General features: G+C 44.8%; 1 protein-coding gene and 2 non-coding genes across 9 annotated transcripts in view; 1 reads left to right on the top strand and 2 right to left on the bottom strand.

Moving 5' to 3' along the window:
• The window catches only part of PROM1 (prominin 1), a 112,222-nt gene that overhangs the window by 20,593 nt on the left and 73,857 nt on the right, over positions 1-17,772 (bottom strand). For all 7 annotated transcript variants that reach the window (XM_034672069.1, XM_034672071.1, XM_034672072.1 and 4 more), the window contains 5 exons: positions 13,824-14,041; positions 11,959-12,033; positions 9,049-9,112; positions 6,018-6,177; positions 3,513-3,665 (listed from right to left, as the gene is read on the bottom strand). In XM_034672069.1, coding sequence (XP_034527960.1) covers positions 3,513-3,665; positions 6,018-6,177; positions 9,049-9,112; positions 11,959-12,033; positions 13,824-14,041 — 670 coding nt within the window. The remainder of the gene's footprint in view (positions 1-3,512; positions 3,666-6,017; positions 6,178-9,048; positions 9,113-11,958; positions 12,034-13,823; positions 14,042-17,772) is intronic.
• LOC117804551 lies at positions 5,741-5,846 on the bottom strand. The gene has a single exon (XR_004629027.1). It is a non-coding gene; the product is annotated as a U6 spliceosomal RNA (small nuclear RNA).
• On the top strand, positions 16,183-16,372 carry LOC117804520. Its single transcript, XR_004629003.1, has one exon. It is a non-coding gene; the product is annotated as a U2 spliceosomal RNA (small nuclear RNA).

The raw sequence follows: 17,772 nt of genomic DNA, 5'->3' as shown, positions 1-17,772 counted from the left end.
AGGGAGGGAGGAAGGAAGGAAGGGAGGAGGTAAGAAAGAAAGAAACTTGTAGGGCTCTGAAGGATCCATTTGAGGTGGGGGTCATAATTTTGTAGGGATGCCCATGTGCCCCATTGTGTGACTTTTCTCTAGGGCGCTCAGTTGGGTGTAGACACAGACAGAGCAGCTCTTAAATCAGTCCAGGTGGAATAGCCAGATCATCACTATCATCACCGCACAAACGGGAAGGACCCTCAGAAGCGTGGAGGTTGATGGGCTTAGAAGGAACAGCCTCCCTTCCTGAGGGCGTGATTCTGCCCAGTCGACAGGCATAGGGCATAATTACAAGTCTTTGCCTGGTTTGGCTGAAATAAATAACATGGTATGTTCACAGCGGGGGCCTCTGTGAGCCTGAATTTCTCTGACCTAAAAGGCTTAGGAGTCAGGGAGAGTATAAGGAAGGGGAACACGGGTGACGTGTAAGCCAGTCACCATGGTTTTAACCGTGTGCCAGAGCGTGTGTGCATTAGTGATAAAAATCATCCAAGCTTTTGAGAGAACACCTCACACCCTCACGGCTACTCTCAAGGGCTTATTGTTAGCATTTCCAGCCTGTTTCCTGAATATGCCTCTATCTAGATAGGGAACACCCCATCCCCCAAGGCCCGTCACTCCGATAAGAATGGCTAATGTGTGCCCTAAGTGTTGTGGAGAAGGAGAAGGAGGAGGAGAAGTAAAACAAGAACAAGGGAAACAACAGGCAACAAAGACAGTCCGTGGCCAGCAGAAGTGAGCCCGTTGATCATGTGACCTTCACAGAACCGCGCGCTCACTCCTGATCTATGGTTAGGGCAGTGACACGCACTTCATCTTGTGAGCCCGTCACACGGCTCCGGGGCTAGCCCAACCTCATGCCGTTTCAGGGGCCCCGGGATCTCCTAGTCCTCGGTGGCTGACATTTGTGTCACCCCAGTGCCTCATGATTACAACTGAAGCCGCAAAAACCCCACTTGTGACGCTTTGTCCACCGTTGGGTCCTACGTCCTTAAAACGGATTCCCTAGAAGAGGAATGACTTGGCCCAGGAGATTGTTGTGTTTTTAGGGCCCCTGCTACAGCCTGACAAAGTGCTTTCTGAATTCTCTATGACGGCTGACCTGCCACCAGCGTGGCCCATTTAGTGACACCCACGGCTACGCCAGGTAATATCTTTTTTTCAAAACTCCAGGTAATCTGAGTACGGTTTTCAAGAGCTAAAACTGGAAGTTTCACAGTGGGCATCAGTACAAAAGACTGTTTTCTTGCTGCCTGGGTTACATCTCCTTACCTCTGGGGAGACCTTCCACGGGCCCTGGAGACAGATATATGCTGCAACCTATCCGGTCCCTAATCCGCTCCCTGGACCTTCCGAAGACACAGGGATCAGGGCAGAGTCAGGACCCCTTCCTCTCCTCCCCCCTCCATCTTTCACTAGGCGCCCCCAGGGAGATAAGGATTCTTGGTTGGCTTTTGAAGAGACCATGCTTTTCGGCAGATGGTGTTGTCGTTTTTAAGAACAGGTGGTCTTGTGGTTACAGCTGAACAAAATATACTCTTTCTGGTTCCTACAGGCAAATAAAGAGGGTTTTTTGTTTTTTGTTTTTCTTTTTTTTTTTTTTAGAAGAAATTATGTTCTTCTAATCGGTTTGACCATTTTCCCCCTTTACAGTGACCCGGCTGTTTACCAGATATCTCGGGAGCAGGAAGAGTCTGCCGAACGCGGATTCCGTGCGGAGTGGTGGGCGTTGACAATGACACAGAGCCCACAGTCACCCTCGGGCCTCGGGCCACCTGAAATGCACCTGGCCAGGCTCTTCCTAGGGTGTGATAAAGCCCATTGTTCCTAAGCCGTGGGCTGTCGTGTAACTTTGTCTCCTTAGAGATTCCTTAGTCTGCAGAGGTGAGAGGAAGTACTACCCAAACGGAAGTAATCTTAGCCTCCATCCAATGGCTCATGACTCCCCTGTTTCTTTTTTCTTTGAAGCTAGGTAGCACATATTTTGGTTTCGTCCCTTAAAAATGTGCATATAGAATTTGACGATAAGTGCACCTATTCAGAGCGATAGACTCCCTCCCGCCAGGCAGTTAAAAAGATGAGATCCATAGCCTCACCATCGAAACACTGACAAAACAGCCAAGTACCAGGATGAGTAAAATCCGAGCATTAAACTCATTTTCTATCTGTAACTGTGTACATGGAAACAAAAAGGTAGGGCGATACACCCTTCCTTGCTGTGTTAATTTCTTAAGCATAGGCATGTGAGCAAATAGGCTTTTCCATGCACGGAGCTCTGTTCAGTTTCGTCTAATTTTGGCAGGCTCCCTGTGGTTAGTTTTAAGGTTGTTTATAAGACACTTGTGCCTGTGGGCAGCTCTTTCTGCACAAGGGTCCTGTCCCCATGTTTTAATAAAACCACCTTTTTTGCACTCCCCCCCCCAAAAAAGACTTCTATGCCTTCGTTAATGCTAATAAAGGCTTGTACTATACCGGAGGTTACAGGCTAGACGGAAAGGCCATATACCATCATAGCTCACCAGTCCGATTAATTATTGTGGGGACCCAATGTTTGGAAAAGCACGTGAATGCAGGACACTCGCTTGCCAGCTTCTCCCAGCGTGGTACTAGTGACATAAGCTGAGAAATGAGGCTTGGCTAAGATTTTGAGTCTCCATTGCTCCAAGGGTTTGTTCTCAACCTTCACCTTCCTCTCGAGCCCCATCCCGCTCCCTGCTGCTGATTCTTGAGGTACAGACTGGGAAAGAAAACATCAACTTGGAAGCCACATAGCTTCCTTTCCGGGATGCATTCAAAGCTTCTACCGCCGCCTCCCACTTGACATTTCTGGCCCCATCTGCAGTGACACCCGGTTTATGCCCCCCGTGCTTTGTCCCACCCTGGTAAAGTTTTTTGTTTTGTTTGTTTGTTTCAAAACTATGAACTCGGATATGAGTGTCTTGGAAGCAGGCACAACTGCTCCTCGCTGGTACCCACACCTGCTCTTATCACTGATTTAGGCTCCGTGTCTAAATCCTAAGGGTGCTGGGTCAGCAATCTCTTTGCTAAATCCAGTTTCCAGAGTTTCGAAGTAAACAAGCTAATGATACTGCTGACCACAGAGAACAGTGTCTGAGACCAGGCCAATCTCAGCAAGTTTCTGGTGAATAAATGGATGGATGGAGGGAAGGAAGGGAAGGAGGGAGAGAAAGAAAATATCATGGGAATCAAGATGGCAAGCTTAGAAATAATTTCACTACAGAGGAGCCCACCATATATAGATACTGTGTTTACGCTTGTCTATTGAAGTGCTAACGATTTAGAGTTTTCTTGTATTTCACGCATGGTGGGATTTCCCACGCCGACAGAAGTACAATCACACCAGGAGGCCTCCTCCACTGGAACCCAGAACGCTCGGCCCGAAGGCCACCGGCTTTGCGTTATCTGCTCATCTCCCTGCGTTTCCACCCCCCACGTGGCAAGCAAGAGCAAACACTCACACCATGAGGAAGACGCCCCCGGTGTTCGAGACACAGCCTCGTCTGGTCGGGGTGGCGTGCCGGTCATAGCCACACGTGCCACACATCAAGCCCAGGTAATAAAACACCACCACGAGGGTCAGCACACAGCAGACAACCAGGCCACCCAGCCACCTGGTGAAGCAAGCACACTGTCATTAGACATAAAAGAGGTTGACGTCCTGATAACACAAAAGCTGTCGTGCTAGGGCTGGAGTGGCTGAGTAACACTTGGCAATCGAGTATCTGATTCCCCTGTGAATGCCTCAGACTGACACCGTAGACACCAGATCTCTTCCCACCCCTCGTCCTCCAACCCAACCAGCAGGAACCTTAATTTTTATCTTGGTTTTAATGAGCTCTGTTTGGCTCATTGGTCAGGAGACCTTTGCTTCCTCCCTTTGCTTCATTCCCGTGGGGCTTCTAAGCAGGGTTTACTCAAGTTCTCCAAAGCTACCTATAACTGTTCCCCTTCAGACATGTAAGTTAGGTCGAGGTTCCTGAGGCTGTGAGCGTGTTTTGTACTGATGTACTGATGTACTGATGTACTGGTGTACTGATGTACTGATGTGGACAGATCACGATGAGACAAAGATATAGAACGATGAGACAAAGATATAGAACCAGCAGGCCCTTTTCCTTAGCCTTTCTCTAAAATGCTTTGGGACTGCAGGAATAATTGGGAAGGGGACGCATTGTGTTCTTTGCTGAACCAGAAACTCTACCCGGGGAGTGCACTGAATATTTTAAAATTTACGAGCATCCTAAATCAAGTGCCTGCAGAGTGCAAATCTCAATTTTGTAATGGTCTGTGAGACATTTTAGGATAATGGGTCCTCAATTAGGTCTTCCTGGCATTCCCGGAATGTACAACAAACTTTTCCAGCAGGCGAGGAACATTCGAGGGTACAAATGCTTCCCAACCAATAAAACACTAAAAAATAAAGAATTTACTTCTGCGACAAAAGCTGCCACTGAAGATTTTCATTAAGTTAAGAGCAATTTCAATGATTGTAGTAGCTATCTGCATCCACTCTGTGGCTTTTTGTTCCAGAGACTGGGGACGCCAAATTCAACAAGCCATGGATCCTGGCCTCGGAAAGCTTTTACGGTTAATGCGGGCTTTGTCTGCTTGGTTAAATTTCCTTTAAAGATAAGCTTCTAGTTCTCAGGGTGGGGGAGCTGATGTGTAGACAGATAATTGTATCATTCTTTCCTTTCGTGAAACTTTAACCTCTAATGAGATTGTGAACTCACTGAGAAAGTGTCGGTCTTATGTCTGTCCTGACACCTGCTGGGTTGACCTAGCCACACAGTAGGAAAATTGCTTACTGATTACAGGGCAATAATTGAGGGCATAGTCAGATGGGGGTTGGAAACCCACCTTGCAAACATTAGCACTGACCTTGTGAAGGTTATTCCACTTCCCTGAGCCTCAAGTCCCCCTTCTATGAAACAAGGTTACAAATAGAATAGAATCCTAACTTTCTGGGTTTTTTTTTTTTTTGGAGTATTAAATGAGATGTCATGCACACAGTACTTTGGAGGGCAGGCCATAACTGTTCCTGAATTGCTAGCAATTATTGTTATTATTTTATTATTTTATTTATGATTTATTTATATTATTTATTATTTTTATTTTATTTTTTATTTATTATTTTTATTACTATTTTATTATCTTAGGATCTTGCATAATAAATACCCAAACAGAAATGGAGGTCTCTGGAATCTCCATGAGTTTGGGCAGTAAGAACAATTCTGAAAGTGACAGGTGGTGGGGCTGAGCCTTTCAGGGAGGAGAGCACATCTTACATCTCGCATGGTCCTTGAAGTTAACTCAAGTCTGTAGGTCCACCACCCCTTAGCGCTCCTGCCTGAGATGTCCACTGTTGTCTCCAGGGCCAAACCCCATTGGCGAACATTTGCTAATGGGGCAATCCACAGCTGAGGACCACAGCTCCTTACCCGAGCTTTCGAGCAATACTCACTTCAAGGATGTTCTTCCTGTAAGAACCAACCTTGATGTGCTGATTTCATAAGCTGACAAAAAGAAGAATATTATCCAATTGCCCTCCTTAATCCCTCTTAGGCTTTCAAATCCTTTTACATACATTAGATAGTTATAACTAAGATTCTAGAAGCCATTAATGACATCAAAATTGCAAATTATTGACTATTTGGCTCAAGAACTTCCAGTCTTCAGTTTTTAAAAGAATCCATAATACTTCATGAATTTGCATGCCATCCTTGTGCAGGGGGATGCTTATCTTCCTTGTATCGCTCCAATTTTACTATATGTGCTGCCAAAGCGAGCACTCCAACATATTAAATAAACATAAGCTAGGGTTAACAAATATCAGGTTACGCGCTCTTTGTACGATCTTCTCTCACAAGATGATCCTGGCTATCATGTCCGATTTCTACCCTGTTCCAGAGCAAAGGTCCCCTCCTAGCTTGATAGCTCCGGTGGGGGTGGGGGACACTCACCTGTACGAATCATACTCCTCCAACGTGGGTAAATTTCGGTGGATGTAAGTTTCAGTGTCATTAATGTAACCCATGAAATTGGACAGCTTATCCTGAATCGGAATCTGTTGGCCTATGTTTTCAATATCTGAACCAACGGAATTCAAGGTCCTTTTGATATCTGAAAACAAAGATAACCAGGTTAAGCATTTTCAAGCCTAAGGGAAACAGAAACTTTGTTTTGGAACCAAAATGAAAAGCTTCAACCACTTTAAGTTTTCCCCATGTTATGTGTGTGTTTCAAACATGGAAAGGTTCTGCAACAAGCACGAATGTAGCCAAGACCATCAGAGAGCAATTACTTAACAGAACAGCAAGCTATGGGCGCTGACTTTAATGACATGGTGCTGAAGTCAAGCCAGAGTTTTCTTCTGCTGCTTATTTCACTAAAAAATAAAATGCATCTGGTGATTAAAACCTATGTCATGCCTACCACGGACCAGGCACTTTTATGAATGTTAACTCATTTATTCTACTGACATAGATATTCTTCCTGTTTCACTAAGTGATCCTGAGGCCTATCAAGGTTAAATTATTTGCCCAAAGATCTTTTTTTGTTTTGTTTTTTCAGAAAGTACTAGAAATGGGATTGAATCCCGGGTTTATCTAACTCCAAAGCTTCCGTTAGATGATTTTGGAAAAACAATTTAGTAAGAAATAGCATTCAGGAGCACAATAATTTGCCAGGATCAATTTTTTGAACAAGTGACCCCAGGTGACATTTTTGCTAAAATTTTGACTCATACAAATTGAGACGTGGTAAAGTACATCTGTGTCTCTCCTAGGCAGATAGCAATGTATTCCCAGTGGTCAAAGAGTTTCTATGAACATCCATCCTACCCTTTCAGAGAGAAGATAAGTTCTAATTTTCTGGAAAGTGTTTGTCCATTGTGATAGGTCCTGGGATCAAAGCTACCAAGGACACGGATGTCACCTAATTTAATGCTCACACAGGTCTGGAGTTGGCGCTACCCACACTGATTCTTGACGTGGACGTACACCCCAATCAGTTAAACGTCCACTGACCCTGAAAAGGGAGATCAATCTCTTTGCAGCAGCAGAGACAAGATGAGCTGTTCTCACAATGTGATCCCAGGGCTCCTGGTGAACTTCAGGTAGATGGCAGCATGATTCAAAATGGAATGACATAAAATGGCGGGAATCTTTTTCAGAGGGTGTTGTTTACACAGAGCTCCCAGGAGGAGACTGCTGTCCACAGCGGCTCAATCCACCTCTAAATGTACCCGAAGTCCCCAGGATCCTCAACAAGGTGACTTGGTGGGTCTCTTCCTTCACTCCGGGATTTCTGGGAGTTTGAGAGATGGGGACGCAGACTCTTCCTCTCCTATGAACAGTTCCCTCAACTGAATCGGGTTTATTCTGCTTCTCAGGCTGTCCTGCCCTCCCACACGACATAACTCCCTGGCTTTGCCAGCTTGGGTGACTCTGTATGAGGCTGGTGTCCTCTCTCCCCAGACTCCCCTAGGGCCCCAGTTGGGATGTTGCTTCCTCCAGGAAGCCTTCCACTACCCTCTCCCACCTTGGAACCCTTGCATGCACCTTGTCATGTTACCAGAGTGTATCTGTATACGCACCCAGCTGAAGGGCAGGCGGGAATCATGCTTCATTCATCTCCCATCCCCAGAGCCTAACAGAGCCTGGCACACAGTAGGCACTCAAACCATGTGTGTGGTGTAGGACCGAATGATCAAAACATGGGAGCTAAGGGTTTTTATTTGTTTTAGAAGGACATGAAAATAAGCAATTGATATTCAGGCGAATGGAGTGATACTTGCCCAGACCTGGGAAAACTCTGGCTTGTGTTGAGGCAATGACAGTGTGTGCAATGGGCCTCGCTCACGCATACTGCACACCTTGCTTTGCCAGACTTACAAGGGAGGGCTGCACGTATTGGCAGAAGAGGTCCAGAAGGGGGGAACAAAAGAAAAAGTAAACACAGAAATTAGTAAGCAGGTGGCTATCAGACGTACAGTGCGTGTCAGCCTTCAGATGCTAGCATAGGAAAGCATGAACTTTGTCTTTAATCTCCTATATTTTAAAGTAGAATCTTAGATGAAACACAAAGGAACCCACAAAACATCTAAAGCGCTGTGTAATAGGAGAAAATACTGTTTTTACCCCAAGTCTTAAAGGGTTGAAAGAACACTATTAGGGGAAAAAAAAAAAAAGAAATCAAATACTTCTAACACAACATCTTAAAACCACTTGGTCAACAGATAAAAGGAAGCACAGAGAAGATGATTTCAAAGAAGAAGAAGAAAATCTTACATAGCTTCAGAGATTTCTTCTTTAAGCAAATAACCTACGTCTATTGCTACCGCTGCACCAAGAACGGTTTCTACTGCACTCTTTCTCCGTGCATTCACCCCGAATGCCACAACCTGAGTGCAACGTGATTCAGTCACTTAAGACTAGGAGAAGCCTCTCAAAATCAGTCCTGCTTCTCCAAAATCGTAAGCAACCTTAAGAGCCTAGGACACCATATTACAGCAGCATCAGAAGACAGACGAGCATCTCCCTAAAAAGACAAAATACATTCTTATACATAGTATTCCTGGAAAAAAAATGAATTTTAAGATTTTTTTTTTTTTTAGAAAATACAATAATCTACAATTTTTCCCCCGGTGAAACCAATCAAAACGTGACCTTCTTAGTTTGACTACAGCTGTCTTTACTCTGACAGCTCCCGATGAGTCCTGGTCACTCAAGTGTGGCCCTTGACCTTGCCGCCCCCAGCCAGCGGGACGATGTTAATCAGAGTTCCACAGGATTATTGGTTCTTAAAATCTAAATTGCTGTGTGAAGGTGGCACAATTAAAAAGCTCTGATACTTGTTTAATTTTCCAGATCAGTGAGAGAATTTTTTTTAAGAGAGAAAAAAAATACAGCTCTTAATAATACATTTTTTTGTACTAATCATCCAATTCTTAACTAACAGAGAAACGAAAGGACTTCAAACTCTGGCTCTCACCTGATATGATGTTTGTGGTTTGATTTTGCACCATCTCAGGAATATCGTTGAAGGATTTATAGCCCTAGAAAATAGTTCAAAGTGAATTGATGCACACAGTGAGTAGAAGGGCAATTAACGAGTATTCAGTTTTCAGCTTAGCGTGGAGGAGAGAAGCAAAATCAAAACGTTAACAGGTATCTTAAGGCTGAAAATATCATTATATGGTCATTAAAAGACTACGAAAAATTCCCTTTTGGAAAGGACTTTCTCTTTAAATTGTATCCATCTAAGACCTTGATTAAAGTTTTTTACCTTTATACTGTTAACTCATGTTATCTACACTAGCGTTTCTCAATCGGGGGCGATCCTGTCCTCCAGGGGACATTTGGCAGAGTCTGGGGACATTTTGGTCATCACAACTATGGCGCTGTGTGAGCAGGGACCCAGGGGGTTTGCGAGTACCCTACGACATGTGGGTCAGCCCCCACCACAGGGAATCATCAACAGTGTTGACCGTGCTGAGGCCAAGAAGCCCCGATCTGTGCAAAGTTCCACGTTTGGGTAGAAAGTGAGTTTCCCAAACCAGAGTCGTATTTTCCAATGCAACTAGGAAGTAAGACTGGGGATCTAGTCTCACAGAACACACAGCTTATAGAGGACATACATTTTAGTGAGGCTGAAGTAAAAACAAAAACAGCCAGGCCAAGCTATGTCATTTTGGGGCTAAATCTAGGACAAGAAGATGTCATTATTTCCAAGTAACTCAATTGAACAGACAGCATTTCCTCCGGAAGGGGTTCGCTGTGTGTTTCTTAGCTGTCGGCTGGTGTCGTTAGCCACGTGCTGGGGAACACTGTATCAATGACAACTGGTTATGGACTGAATGTCTGGGCACCCCCTCCTCCCGTTCCTGACATCATACCCTGAAATCCTAACCCCCTGTGTGAGTGATAGCAGGAGGAGGTGGGGTCTTCTGCAGGTGATTAGGTCATGAGAGTGAAGCCGCATGAATGGGATTAGTGCCTTTATAAAAGGGGACCCCAGACAGCTCTCTCCACCACATGAAGATACAGTGAGAAAGCGGCCGTCTGCAACCTGGAAGGGTCTCTTGTCACAGCTCAGTCGTGCTGACCCCTTGATCTTGGACTTCCAGCTGCCAGAACTGTGAGAAATAAATTTCTCTCTTTAAGAGGCCTACCTGGCCTGTGACGGGCTCTTACAGCAGTCCAATCTAGGTTACAGACTTTAAAAGATTTATGGTGCCAGCAAGTTTCCAGTTTAGCCTGGTAACATCGATGCCAGAAGGAGAACAGTTACCACTTCTGTTCCCTCAACAGTGACCAAGCTACTAGCCCACAGGTGCTTGTGGGGATGAGTGGACACCTGACACCCCTCTGCATTTATCTGCCTTTGGACTTATGGACGTCACCCATGGCCGATGGGGCCTTACAGATCTCCTGGATCAATTCCCTCATTTAACAAATGAGGGGACACGAGGACACAAAGACCAGAGTTTCTAATGGCTTGTTTAAGGCGACACTGAACTTTGTCCGTAGATGAGTGTTTAACAGATTATCTGATGACCTTTTTAGACCCATGCTAAATGATGGAGTCAAGAATAACACTATTCCCTCCCTTTCCTGCAGGCCCAGGGCACTCTTACTGAATCATAATCTACAAAGAAATATTTATGGTGCACTCAACCTATAGGTTGAATAAACAGAGATAACTGGTAGGCTATCGGGGAAATGATGACATTCTCGACCAACGTAGCCCCTACCAGTTTTAGGGTTGACACTCCAGTGGGACAATAGAGACATTAAAACAATAATTACAGTTATGAGGACCTTAACAAAGACTATCTGCTGTGCTGGAAGAATGTATTAAAAAGGGTTCAACTTGGTCAAGATGCCCAGGAAAGGCCTCATCAAGAAAGTAATATCGGAAGATTGGTAGGAGAAGAAAGGGATAAAGAAAGGGGGGGTAATCAGAAGGGGGAATGAAGCATGAGAGACTATGGACTCTGAGAAACAAACTGAGGGCTTCAGAGGGGAGGGGGTGGGGGAATGGGATAGTCTGGTGATGGGGAGTAAAGAGGGCACGTATTGCATGGTGCACTGGGTGTTATACACAACTAATGAATCATCGAACTTTACATCAAAAACCAGGGATGTACTGTATGGTGACTAATATAATATAATAAAAAAATATTATTATAAAAAAATTAAAAAAAAAAAGAAAGTAATATCGGAGGCATGTGGGTGGTCCAGTTGGTTAAGCCTCCAACTCTTTGATTTGGGCTCAGGTCATGATGTCAGGGTCATGAGATCAAGCACCACGTGGGCGCTGCACTCAGCGGGGAGTTGGCTTGAGGTTCTCTCTCTCCCTCTCCCTCTCCCCCCACTTGCTTGATCTCTCTCTCACTGTCTTTCAAATAAATAAATAAATAAACAAATAAATCTTTAAGAAAGTAATATTGAATGCTTTACGTAGCTAGTACTTAGTAGTCTAAGTGGCTGGGTGAAGGACAGAGTGGCAGGCATAGCCCACAGCATGTGCGAATGTGCGGAAGTGGGAGGAGACCAAGCCGCAGGGCTGACTCATGCCGAGTGGGAGGGCATCTTGCGTCAGAGTCAGTATGGGGCTTGGCACTACACCCACCAAATTCTGAGTCCCAGGAAGGCGAGATCCTCTTTAGTTTTTTATCTCCAGCATGGTGCTTTGCACACAACAGATGCTTAACGCAAATTTCTTAAAGTGCAATGAGCAAAATTACCTGGAGGATATCAGTTAACACCCTTCTTGGCAATCCCCTTTCCAAAATTTTAGGGCTTTTTTTGCAGTTACCTCTTTTCTTGTGTACTAGTCTACCCTCTAACACCATGTAAAACAAACCACTGTCATTTTTTTTCCCCAAAAAAAACATACCTCTTGGACCAGGCTGGACAAATCTGTTCGAAGAACATCATTAATATTATCAATTTGCTGATCCAAAGATGGGAGCTGAAAATTCATAAAACAAAATATAAGGCAAAGTGGTTACTCCCAACATCATTTGTCATAAAAAAGGGAGTCATCCTATATCCAAGTCCCAAAGTCTCTATATATTAGGGTATGATTTAAGTTTCTTTTGAACAATAGAATATTGTTTGGGGAAAAAGACGTTTAGCTCAGAGTGGCCTTGACAGGCATAATGTTTGAGATGTTTGGAAGGCTCCTGTTGCAGTGAGCAAAAATTAAGGAAAGAAATTTAACACAGATCAAATATGTGTGACCTCACAATTTCAGGTACTGAAAACTACTCAATAAAGTTGTAAAAAACCTTTTTAAAAACACATTTAAAAGCAATACAACCAAAGGTTATGTTGGTGAGTGGTCTGGAATACATTTTTCCTTTACAGCTTTGTACATGGATTTCAAGTGTTCTATCTCTCGCCAAGACTGGGACAAACATCACGGTCCTCCCAACATGATGTATCAAGGACACACTATCACTCTTGTGGTATCCCTGGCGAGTGTGCATGGCTCAAATCTAATCGTGAGGGCACACCAGATAAACCTGAATTGAAGGTCCTTCTATAAAATAAAGGGCCCATAGTCCTCAAAAATGTCAATATCATAAAAGAATAAGACAGGCAGAGGACTGTCCCAGGTTGAAGGAAATAAATGGACATGACAACTGAAGACTACGTGGGACCCTGGACCGGCCCTTTGACTGGAGAAAGTAAAACAGCTGTACAGTCAGTTTTTTAGGAAAACCAGCAAAATTTGAATATGAATGATAAACCGTGGATGGTCGTATCTGGTCAGTGTTACATGTCCCAATTTTGAGAACTGTATAAAGGTTGTGTATGGTTAGGAAATGCACTGGAATATTTAGGGGTAAAAGGAAATAGTCTGCAACTTACTGACAAGTGATGGAGAAAAACACAAAATGCGAGTATTTTATACATATAAATGACAATATGAGTAGATGGCAGACACACAGATTGATAAGCAGATAACAGATACAATACGATGAAGCAAATGGAGCAAAAGACTGGTAATTGGTGCTTCTGGGTAAAGGGTGTAGACCGGAGTTCCTGGTATCATTCTTGCAAATTTTCTGCATGTTTGAAAGGACATCATAATAAGAAGTTACCCCCGGAAGACTCGATCCCACACAATTTAAATGCAAGGGAAGATCCCAGCCTCCGGAAGACCCTGCACAGGTGATCACAGTGATACGCATAACTCATACATACACACAGAGGCTGGAGGGGAAGAGACTACATAATGTTGACCCAGGAGATAGGAAAGTGAGAAGAGTATAGTCATATTAAAATATTGTCTTATAAAAAATGTGGTGTGTATACACCACTATCTTGATACATTAAAAATCATGAGGAGACACGATTACCTTATCTATATCTTGGGACTTTATATATCCGAGTTGCTACAAATTCTTCCCCCCCCCAATATTCTCTTTGGAATATGGGGAATTCCCTTATATTTAGGCATATGTGGTCAATATACCAGGCATGTCATTTGAAACTACATTTTAATTTTTATAGGTCTACAAAAACATGTTCTGCTTCCTTTTTTCTTTTTAAAGCTGAATTCATTCTGGTAGTTTCCACCAAATCAACCGCAGAGAACACTTAAGAAGGGGTTTCCCATTATTCATTCTCTCTGGCTGCAGCCGCACCAATGGGGTGATCAGATCCCCAGGGAAGGCCGACAGAGACCCCAGGCCACCGTGCACCCGACAGGTGTCCCAGTGACACTGCCCTGTAGCAAGGTCGCCTCCTCACCTGACCCAAGTCGGTATTGTCATCCAGCTGGCCGAGAGATACTCGGATGTTGTTGCAAGTGGTGGCCACTGGCGGCACAGCGCACATGGGGTCACCAAGCGATTGCTCCACGTTCCTTCTCACATCACTGAGGCTGGTGTTAAGTCGTGAAGTTGACTCCTTCAGCTCCTTCAAGGTGTTGTTCAAGTTCACCAAGGCTTCTTTGGTCTCTTTGATTGCTGTGGGAACACAGAGAGCTTCAGGACAGACGCACCCACTAGGCAGGCAATGGCAAAACTCCTTCTCATCCACAAGTACCCTCAGGGAACTTGAGGTGCGTGTATAAAAGACACTGGGAGGCAACCACAGGAGCCCGCTGGAACACAAGGACACTGCTGGCCTCTGCGCCCAGCTATCCCAGCCGGCTCAGCTTTCCCACCTGGGGGCTCCTCAGACAAGAAGAAGGAGCAAGAACCAGCCGAGGAATGCAAGGGGAACACCGAGGTGCAGCATCGCTGGCCGGCACAGGACCAGTCACTGCAGGAAAAGGTGTCGCTTCCCTAGCTTCGCCCAGCCTCGAAGAGGCCAGCCCTGACAAGCTAGCATCTTCGACCCCGAGCGGTTTTAACCCATGTCAAAACAGATCACACCCAGACGTATCTCAGCAATGGACATTCAGAGAGCTGGAATTAGATACACGCAGCAGCCGACGAGCATGGATTGGGGTTCAGGCGGGTCTAGGTGCCGATCCCAGCCTTGCCACTTGCTGGTCACCGGAAACTGATTCCTGAAAGTTCTTCGGCGAGTTCCTCATTGGAACATGGGGAAACCAGCACCACATTCATCATAAAATGTGGGCGTCAAAATGGTCAGACTGAGATTCCTCCGTGGCAGTGAGTCAATCGGTTCTATCTGGGGAGCCTCACAGCCCAGGACACATTCTTATACTAGGAAATCCTTGATAACTGTTTGCTATCCTCCTGATTTTTCTGAGGTGTAGAGCTCTGTATTCACGACCAGGGAGGTCGCAAATTACAACCCCTTTCTACAGTGACTTCAAGCCACAGCGGTAAAAGATGTGAAATTTAAATCAGAGGGCACTGCTTTTTCTTCGAACCCAGCAAGTCTTCCAGCCTCACAGAACAGATGGCAGAGCATTAGCCCACACTGGGGTGTTGCAAGGAAAAGTGTGAGTGCCCCTAAAAACTGGTTTCCCCAACTTTCCCTGGCAAACTTGAGTGGTAAAACCGCATGCACGCACACACATACGCACTTTAATGCCTCGTGTTGTGGGATATCGCCTCGGGTCTTTTCCCAATTCATCTTTGGCAAACTCTTTTACGCCTGGGGATCCCGGCTTCCTCATCTGTAAAGTGGGGAGCTGGTTGGGTCATCTCTTGGTTCTTAGGAGAGTTTATGATTCTCGGCTGTGTCTTAGCAGGTCTGCTCTTAGGAGATGGCATGGCCCATGTCACCCAAGATGGCACTGCAGCCCAGCTCTGATGATTTACCCTGAGACCTGGGGTAGCTTCCAGCATTGGACCGAATGGCCACTGGCCCCAGATCCTGTCACCTTACCTAGATATAAAATCTTAACATCTGCTTCAATCTTTTCTCTTGAATTTTGGTCCAGTCATGTCTTAACATTGTTAGAGATATAATAATAAGTAAGACTTCGTCAAAGAGTCACTCTGGAAGTCAGCGTCTCATCTCTTGCACCTACCTCGCAGGACTATCAGCAAAGGCTCATATTAAAGGCTCAATGAACATCTACCACAGCAAAAACAAGAATCAAAGACCAGGGTTGCAGCTAAAAGCACATGACAGGATGCATGTGCTGAAGTACGCCTTCCATCACACAACACACACCTCACATTTTAATGTGGTTTACCGCTCATAGTCCTTTCCATTTTAAGAGAAGGTATTTTAAAGCAAGAGACAAACAACACCAACGAGGGGTGATAAAATAAATTGATGGCCCATAATATGTGTGTCCATTTAAACACAGTCTATAGACATTCTGGGTTATGGGTACCATTCAGTCGTGTCCCAAGAAAGACTCAGAGGTAATAAATATATTCTTTTTTCCAAAGGCTTCAAAGTATTTCATGTCAATAAAATATCTACTGGTTTACAACTCTGGGAGTCAGTCCAGACCTAGCAAGATCACATATATTATGTATCTGAAGTCAGCGGAAAGATATTTCAGATTCTCAATTTTAGTTAATTAACATTTTACCAGCTCATAGCACATCTCCTTTGTAGGTCCTAATCTGGACCTCAAACAAGATTTACATGAATCCGCACGTCGCTGCTCTCTCCAAAGCCACTAAACACGGAAAGCTGTAAGGAATTTTTAGCAAAAAAAATTTGTCAAAGCATTGATTCTCAGCCTTTTGGCTAAGATCCAGTGCAGTTATCTGTTCTTAACAATTTAATAGCTGATACGTCCTCTATCTAAGGACAACATATTAAATGGATTTGGGGAGCAGGGGGATGGAATGAGAGTTTCCTCCACCCACTCCACACATTGACCTGGCATTGCTACCTCCAGGAATGGTGCTCCCCTTCAAGGGCCAAAAAAAACCCCTCTCAGAGCAGTTTATTAAGCATAGTATAAGAAGGTGTGGCAACACCAGAGGCTAAACTTTCACGGATTCAGCCTGTTTTTAAAAAACATAATAAAACTTTAATACCAACACAGGAAACACTGAGGAGAAAAATAAAATCTGTTTTAAAAGCCTTTAATCCAAAGAAAATTATCATTCAAACATGAAGAATTGGGCAAATCATGGGCCCAAAGTAAAGGCACACGGCAACCACACTGCATCGTTCGTCTGTTTTTGCATAGGCTCTACCATTACCGATTTTGGAGCTGGAGAACTCGGAAGACCGATTTGCCAAATGCCGGGTATCTGGCGTCATCCTGTGGCCACAGCAGCACTTGAACTCGAGATTCCTAACTCCTGCTCCAAAGTTACTCCGTGCTGTCTTGCGAAGGATGCCACAAAAACACCCTTTATCTTAACACTCTCCAACGGTGTTGGGGCCCAACTACCCTCTAGTGTGGACCCAGCAACACAGGTGCCGCAGTCCGACCTGCATCTGAATCCCAGCGCCACCAGTCCCCAGATCCCTGGCTTTGCACAAGTTACATGATCTCTGAGCCTTACTGTCTTGAGTTGGTAAAAGAGAGGTGACTTTACTGATCACTCGGGACTCTTGTGAGGACTAACAGGATTTAAGAAAAGCACCCCGTATGTGGCCGGCCCTCAACACTCAAAAGCTTTCCAAGTATTACTTTATGGCTAATAATTTCTACAAACGCTTGCTGTGGACTTGGTCGGTTGACATCTCAGAAGCCATGTCACCTGTTTCCTGCACTGCAGCAGACCTCTGTTTGGATAACACGGGTTCTACCTCCCGCTTAAGGAGTGGGCCCTGGATACCCCCAGCCAACCCATTTCCCCTGTGTAGCTCTGGTCCAAAGATGGCTGTGGAACCCCAGATGGCCCAGCTGGAGGGAAATCTGGTTGAGGAGGAGGACCAATGTGGCTAGTGTTAGCCCTCTTGCAATACAAGGGGAGTTGGCATTAGAATAATACAGACATTGTGAAGAAGAGTTGGGTGGAAAGAATCTCACCACTAGATCAAGCCTTACCTGAAGCCAGTGTCAGTCACATGAGCAAATAATTCACCTAGCTGAAAGCCAGATAGAGACAGATTTTCTATATGTGTCGGGGAAATGACACATAATTGCTCAAGAGATGTTTCTAAGAGAAGACAGATAACTGGAGACGTTTGATGGTAAAGGTCACAGAGCCAGCCCAAGTCATCATCAACCCATTGGTGAAGTGCAAACACATGAAGCTCTGAGGAGGGGACGTGGAGGATTATTAGCAAGAGTGATGCCAAAGATGTGGGAAGTGAAGGTTCAGCATCTTACAGGATGACGATTCTTCCAGTGAGG

This window comes from Ailuropoda melanoleuca, chromosome 11 (assembly GCF_002007445.2).
Source record: "Ailuropoda melanoleuca isolate Jingjing chromosome 11, ASM200744v2, whole genome shotgun sequence".
Classification (NCBI taxonomy): domain Eukaryota; kingdom Metazoa; phylum Chordata; class Mammalia; order Carnivora; family Ursidae; genus Ailuropoda; species Ailuropoda melanoleuca.
Note: the sequence above shows the minus strand (reverse complement) of the source record. Positions and strands in the feature narration are given on the sequence as shown.